The following is a 7,774-nucleotide window of genomic DNA, read 5'->3' on the forward strand; positions in this document are numbered from 1 at the left end:
TGGAAAAGAGGGCAGCATGGCCAACGAGGTTGATTTCTAATTTTATAAACACTTTTCTGCTCTTGAGAGTCAATAGGGGGTGATATGGTTAATAGGGTCATTTGTCTCCAACATCCATTTTGACTGGGAGCTTTATTGGTAAATAAATTTCGACAAATAAATATTTGCCACTTGTCACAAATTCATGTTTTTGGTTTCTATAAATGAGGGAACATGTCCCATTTCTCCCACACAACATATTTGACATTTTGAAGTCTTTGAGAGCTTGGAGTGAAGGGGTGTGCTTTAGAGAGAAGAATTTTGGAGGAGTTAGAAAGAGGTTGGTTTTTCTTTCACTTTCTTTGAATGTTTATGGTGTAGTTCTTTTAAAATATCAAGCATGGTAGTGGAAATTTTTGTCGTATTGTGCTTTGAGCTCTAGTCGATTCTTTGTTTGTCGTATTTAGTTTTGATCCAAACTTGTTGTAAATATTTGAGTATTTACTGTTTGTTGGAGCATGCTAAATTTTTCTAAGTATGAGAACTAGTGAGCCCCTTAGGGGCAATAGGGTGATAATCTTATGCATGATAATTGTAGACTTGAGCCCGTCGGGGCGATAGGGGCAATCACTCTTGCTTATGACTTGATTTTAATAGGGTGATAGGGGCAATGGCCCTTGTTTATGAAAGCTTATGATTTGGGTTTATTGGGGTGATACGGGTAATAACCGTTATGCATGAAAATTTATGACTTGTGCCCATCGGGGCGATAGGGGCAATAACTCTTGCTTATGAATTTTTATGACCCGACCCAATCAGGGTGTTGGGGGCAATGGCCTTTGTGGTTGAGTATTTCTGATTTAAGCCCAACGGGGCAATAGGTGTAATAACCCTTTTGCATAAATGATTAAAACTTGGCCCCATGGGGGTGATAGGGGCAATAACTTTTATGCATAGAAACTTATGAATCGGGCCCAACAGGGCGATAGGGGCGATACCCTTATGTGTAATAAATTGAAACTTGACCCCATTGGATCAATAGGGACAACAATTTTCACATAAAAAATTAGAAATCGGGCCCAACAGGGCGATAGGGGCGATACCCTTATGCGTAATAAATTAGGACTTAGCCCCATGGGGTTAATAGGGGCAATGTGATCTACATGCTTAACATATAGAAACTAAAATAAGGGCAAAAGGATAACATAGCCAACACTTTAAATGTATGATAACAAATGATAAGCCCCGATGGGGGTGATTCGGTTGATGACTTTCAAATATGAAAAGTGAAAGCTAAACCTCATTTGGGCGACACGGTCAATAATATCACAATATTCATGGTAGTGTAAAGGTCAAGCATGCTCTTATAAAATTGAGTAATGAAGATGATGTTGGGTAATGGAGTCGTACCTGTTTATTTGAGTGAATCACCCTTGTAAAAATGCATTCTTATTATCCTTTACACTACTTGATTGGGTTGGGGTGGTCCTTGTGCTCACATGGCCTTCATCCTTGCTACTTTAGGGGCTTTGATTATTATGTCACGTGCACGAGAAGGATCAATCGGGTCGTCAAGTAGGACTCGACATTCGGTTGATGAGGATGAGGATAACGTGTTAGACATTCCTACTGGAGTGGAGATCGGGGCTTGGCGAGGTGAATCGGGTGATTCATCTCAAGATATGGGCTTAGGGATTAATAGTGCTGACGGACTTTACGGGGTTAAGGTTAATGAGACATTTTTGTTGGGTAAGAACCATCCCTCAAAATTCACCAACATAAACCAAATGTATAACCTTCGAATATTATACAACATACCTAAATGGGTTAGCCTTCACGCACCTGGTACGGCCCTTAGGGCGGATCATAGTGTCGCGGGTTGGGTGTGTATGTATGAGAAGACCTTCAAAGAGAGTCTACGACTTCCTCTTCCCCGCTTGGTCCTAGAGTTCTTGCATTATTATCATGTCTCGCCGGGTCAACTCATGCCTAATGTCTGGCGAGTGTTGATGGGTATGCAAGCTTTTGGAGAACTGAAGGGCTTCGAGGTCGATCTTGAAGATGTGTTGTCTACTTACACGGTTCAAGAAAATAACATGGAGAGAGGGCGATACCAGTTATCACGGGGAAAAAAGCTTCCCGAATTGGTTGGTGGTGTTACGGATTCTGGTTTGGCCTGGAAACAAAAATATTTTTTTATGAACTATGATGCCCTTGGCGACCTGACGGGCTATGATATTCCATTAGCTTGGTGTAATGCCCGTGAGTATTTTTGGGTTGATCGGGTCATTATGGTTTAAATTTCTTCTAACTTGACATTTTTCTTTGTTGGTTTGTTTTGTAGGACGTCTCGACGTTCCTTGGCCGGTGAGTAATAGAAATTCGGAGAGAAGAAGAGCACGTTTCACCTCATTTCCTAGCAACGAGAGGCATTGGAAAGTTATCTTGGGAGAAGAGAGTTTAAGACAGACTACTTTGTGGAGTTCCATCCCTCCTGGTCCAGAAGGTATTGTTTTTCCTTCAACTAGTGCTCACTCCGAGCTTATCTTGTCTATTTGGGCCTCGGAGATTTTAGGGCATAGCGGCAGTTTTCACCCGGCTCTACACGACTTGACTTTGGATGAACGGGCTTATGCAGACTACGTGATGTCGCACCCTAAGATGAATCTTCTTCCAGAAAAGGATAGCTATGAAACTTACTTGAAGATGCGGGAGAAGAAGAAAGCATCCGGCAGGGGCAAGAAGGGTGGTTCGGGTAGTGAGCCCGTTAGTGAATCCGACGTCCAAGTAGTCGAACTGTCGGGGCGGTCAAAGAGGAAGAAGAAAGCAACGCCTTTTGAAGTCCCGGACTACTCCGATGGCTCTATCCATCTCACACTTCCTAGTGGGACTTCAGCTCAGACCGACTATGATTCGTGTGCGGATCATTTTGAGCGTCTGTTGCTAGAGGACGACCGCACTAGGATGTTGAAGGTTGGCGTGGTTGATTCTGCCAGCACTATCGCCCGTCTTGCGTTTCAGGTATGGTTAGGGTTGATTTTCATATTCATATTTATAACTACCTTTGCACGATTCATATTTGGTATAATCGAACTCTTTTGTTGCTTGTTTGATGTAGGGCTATCAGTATACTCTGTTCATGAAGGAGCAGCTAGTAGAGGCGGCTGACCAGCTCAAGGTAGCTCTGAGAGAGCAAGACGCCCTTCGGAAGGAACTCGAGGAAGAGAAGGGTCGTTATGAAACGGCAGAGAAGGAGCTGAGGGATGAGCTATCCTTGAAGAGTCACCTGATTTCTACCCTTCAGTCTAAGATAGGGCAATTGGAGGCGACTTTGAAGGTCCGAGAGGAGGAGCTTCAGTTTAGCCATCTTCAGACGGTCGTTCTTACCCGTGGTGAGATGATGAAGGAGTTCAAGGAAGGGAAAGCGGGTTCCTGGAACGTAGAGAAAGGCATACATGAGATGGAGGATGTGCTACGTGACAGAGCTGAAGGAGTGGGAGTGGTTGATGCCACTACTGACGGCGAGGGCGACGGGGGCGATGACTAGACTTATTTGTAGTTGAAACTTCCTCAAACAATTTCTATTTGGTTATGTAATAGTAATTAGGCTCTTCGAACTTGATATTATCTACTTTTCTCCCCTAGTTTGAGTCTAGTCTCTTTTGGCTGGACTTGGACTTGGTATTTGTAGGACATGTCATTTTCCGGTATATCCGGCCCGATCAGGGGGTTCGCTCTTTGATGCTTTATCCGACATATGTCTGAAGTTTATAATTTGAAAGATCATATTTTCAATGGTTTGGCGTAAGGTTAACTAGGTATGCAATCTAAGATTTCCTAAGGGTTGAAACCCATGTGATATGTGCTCAAACTCTTTCCTTGGTTAAGTGAGAAATGGTTGGTTGAAGGGGTGGGGTAGAGCTGCCTACATACCCTTAAGAGGGATCAAGCCCGAATGTAGTTCTGACCTGCATAGAAAGGTCAGTAATTGTAGTAGATGATATGGGTCTCGGAAGACCTTATTGAAATAAAGTGAAATTTGTAGAGTTTAGGGTCAAGCGTGGTACTGCTTAAGATGTAGGGCGTTCCAACTGTTGTTGATTTCACGCCCGTCTGATGCTTGTAGCCTATAGGCTCCATGTCTGATCACCTTGGTGACCAAGTAGGGTCCTTCCCAATTCGGGGCTAACTTGCCAGCCCCTGCCTCCTTGGTATTCTGGAATACCTTGCGAAGTACCCAATCGCCCGGTTTGAAGGTTCGTGTGCGAGTGTTCTTGTTGTAGTGTCGAGCAATACTTTGTTGATATGAGGCTATTCTTATGTTTGCCTTATTCCTCTTTTCGTCGAGCAGGTCGAGTTCGTGGCACATGGCTTCATGGTTGTCGTGGTCTGTGGTAAACTCATACCTAGCGGTATGCACTTCGCTCTCTGTGGGGATGACTGCTTCCATTCCATAAGCGAGGGAGAAGGGGGTTTCTCCCGTCGAGGTTCTTGTGGTTGTCCGATAAGACCATAGGACGCCGGGTAGTTCATCTGCCCATTTCCCCTTCGCCTTCTCCAATCGTTTCTTGAGTGTGTTCATGATGGTCTTGTTGGATGATTCAGCTTGCCCGTTGGCTTGGGGGTATCTTGGCGTTGAGAAGCTTAGCTTGATGTTCCAAAACCTGCAAAAATCTTGAAAGTCTGCGCTTATAAATTGGGACCCGTTGTCCGTGACGATCTCCTTGGGCACCCCATACCTGCATATAACATTCTTCCAGATAAAACCTTTTACCTCTTTATCCCTAACCTGGTGAAAAGAATCTGCCTCGATCCACTTGGTGAAGTAGTCCGTCACGGCTAACATGTAGACTTTTTGCCCAGGGGCAATAGGTAGTTTGCCTACGATGTCCATCCCCCATTTCATGAAGGGCCATGGAGAAGTGATAGCTTTTAATGGCTCTGGGGGTAAGTGGGAGACTTGGGCAAATCGTTGGCACTTATCGCATCTCTTGACATAGTCTGCTGAATCGGCTTTCATGGTGGGCCAATAATACCCACTAGTCAGGGCTCGATGGGCGAGGCTTCTTCCACCCGAATGGTTGCCGCATTCCCCCTCATGTAGCTCGGAAAGGACATATCTTGCCTCTGCAGGGTTAATACATCTCAAGTATGGACCATTGTAAGAGCGCTTATACAATTTACCTCGAATAATGAAGAATCGGGCTGCTTGGGCTTTGAGTCGGCGGGCTTCATTTCTGTCATCTGGGAGTGTGTCTTGTGCTAAGTAATCCGTTATGGGGGTCATCCAGGTTGGTTCGGTTGACACTTCATGGACTTGTTCCTCCTTATCCTTTTGAGTCGCTGGCCATTGGAGGCAGGTTATCTGAATGACCTTTGGTTGCGTGGTCTGGATGGATGATCCCAAGTTGGCTAATGCGTCGGCATGGCTATTGTCCCCTCGTGGAACTTGGCTCAGGGTGAACTCCTCAAAGCTCAATTGTAACTCTTTAGTTTTACCCAGATAGGCTATCATTTTGGCATCCTTGGCTTGGTAGGATCCTTGCATTTGATTGACCACAAGCTGGGAGTCGCTGAAGACATTGATTCGTTTGACCCCTATCTCCTTGGCCAATTCAAGTCCAGCCAGCATTGCCTCATACTCCGCCTCGTTGTTGGTCGCCTTGAATTGACACCGAATTGATTGTTCGACCATGTCGCCCTGAGGTGAAATAAGGACCAAGCCAAGTCTGCTTCCCCTCATGTTGCTGGACCCGTCAACATAAAGTTTCCAAATCCCCGTTTGATCAGGTTCTTCGGTCATGCAACATAGTTCCTTGTCGGCCTGCATGGTAAGGTTAGGGGTGAAATCAACAATGAAATCTGCTAGTACCTGAGATTTGAGGGTCGTTCGGGGCCTGAAGGTAATGTCATATTCGCTTAGTTCCACTGCCCATTTGGTCAATCGACCCGATAGCTCCGGCTTGTGGAGTATGGCTTTGAGGGGATATGTGGTCACCACTGAGATCGGGTGACATTGGAAGTATGGTCGAAGTTTTCTTGCTGCGTGGACCAATGCGAGAGCTAGCTTCTCAAGTTGGCTGTATCGGGTCTCCGCATCTAGGAGGGACTTGTTCACATAGTATATTGGTGCTTGTCTCCCTTCGTCCTCCCTGACCAACACGGCACTGACAGCAGTCTCGGACACGGCCAAATAAACCAATAGGACTTCATGGTCTTTTGGTTTGGCCAGAAGGGGCGGGTTGGTCAGGTATTGCTTGAGTTGTTGTAATGCCTCCTCACACTCCTCTGTCCACTCAAAGGTTTTTGATTTCCTAAGAGTGTTGAAGAATGGGTGACACCGCTCTGAGGATTTTGAGATGAAACGGCCCAACGCGGCTATCCTCCCGGTTAATTTTTGTACGTCCTTGACGCATGTTGGGGATTGAATCTTCATGATGGAGTCGATTTGGGCCGGGTTGGCCTCTATGCCCCTTTGGGTGACCATATAACCTAAAAATTTTCCTGCATTGACACCAAAAGAACATTTAGCAGGGTTAAGTTTCATATTATACTCCTTGAGAATTTTGAAGGTTTGGTTGAGATGGTCGATGTGGTCCTTTGCTTGAATTGATTTGACGAGCACGTCGTCGATGTAGACCTCCATCGTATTTCCTATCTGGTTCGCAAACATTTTGTTGACCAAGCGTTGATATGTTGCCCCTGCATTTTTTAACCCGAATGGCATGAAGATGTAGCAATAAAGGCCCATGTTGGTCATGAAGGCTGTCTTTTCCTCGTCGTCAGGGTGCATTCGTATCTGGTGATACCCTGAGTAAGCATCCATGAAGCTCAGGAGCTCGTGGCCGGCGGTTGCGTCCACCAACATGTCGATGTGGGGCAACGGAAATGAGTCCTTCGGGCATGCCTTGTTGAGGTCTGTAAAGTCGATGCAGACCCTCCACTTGTCATTCTTTTTCTTTACTACTACCACATTAGCGAGTCATTCGGGGTAGTGGACCTCTCGGATCAATCTGTTCGTCAAGAGCCTTTGGACCTCTTCGTTGATGACTTGATTTCTTTCAGGAGCAAATTTTCTTTGTCTTTGCTTTCTTGGTGGATAGCCCGGATCAACCTGTAGCCTGTGAACAATAACATTTGGGTCAATGCCCGTCATGTCCGCATGGGACCAAGCAAAACAATCGTAGTGTTTAGATAAGAAATTGATAAGCTTCTCTCGGGAGTCAGTGTCAAGTTGTGCTCCAATCCGAACTTTGTGGTCCGGGTGGTCCATGTGGATTTGGACTTCATCTATCTCTATAGTTTCTTCCTCGATCAAACTACGTGGTCGTTTTGGGCGATCGGGTCGATCAGATTGATCTTCTATAACAGCTCTGCTGCTTGGATGACTTTGGTGCGGGCTGTTGGGCTGCGTCTTGCCTTCAGGCTCATCTGTTCGTGCGGGTTGACATGATCGAGATGGTTGATCCATCTTTGAGTGGGTCGAACCATTTTGCTGTAATTGCTATTGAGTGGCTTGCTTTGCCTTCATGGTCGTTTGGTAGCATGCTCTTGAATCTTTTTGCTCGCTCCTGATCTCCTTGATGCCCCATTTAGTTGGGAACCGGATGACTTGGTGGTAGGTAGATGGGACTGCTTCCATATCATGGATCCATGGTCGACCCAAAATGACGTTGAATGCGGAAGGGGCGTTGATCACTAAGAACTTGGTTGATTGATTCACCCCTTCGGCATAGACAGGAAGGTCAATCTCCCCCATCGTGGTCTTGGTCTCACCACTGAAGCCTATAAGGAC

The 7,774-nt window shown here is 45.7% G+C and overlaps 1 protein-coding gene across 1 annotated transcript; it reads left to right on the top strand.

Annotated features, from left to right (window-relative positions):
• The first annotated feature begins 246 nt into the window (after positions 1-246).
• Positions 247-3,734, top strand: LOC131002487 (uncharacterized). Its single transcript, XM_057928967.1, has 3 exons — positions 247-319; positions 2,324-3,000; positions 3,098-3,734. Exons 2-3 carry the CDS (start codon positions 2,626-2,628, stop codon positions 3,524-3,526), a joined length of 804 nt encoding a protein of 267 aa, XP_057784950.1. The 5' UTR covers positions 247-319; positions 2,324-2,625; the 3' UTR covers positions 3,527-3,734.
• The last annotated feature ends 4,040 nt before the right edge of the window (positions 3,735-7,774 follow it).

Source organism: Salvia miltiorrhiza, unplaced genomic scaffold, assembly GCF_028751815.1.
Source record: "Salvia miltiorrhiza cultivar Shanhuang (shh) unplaced genomic scaffold, IMPLAD_Smil_shh fragScaff_scaffold_141_1, whole genome shotgun sequence".
NCBI lineage: Eukaryota > Viridiplantae > Streptophyta > Magnoliopsida > Lamiales > Lamiaceae > Salvia > Salvia miltiorrhiza.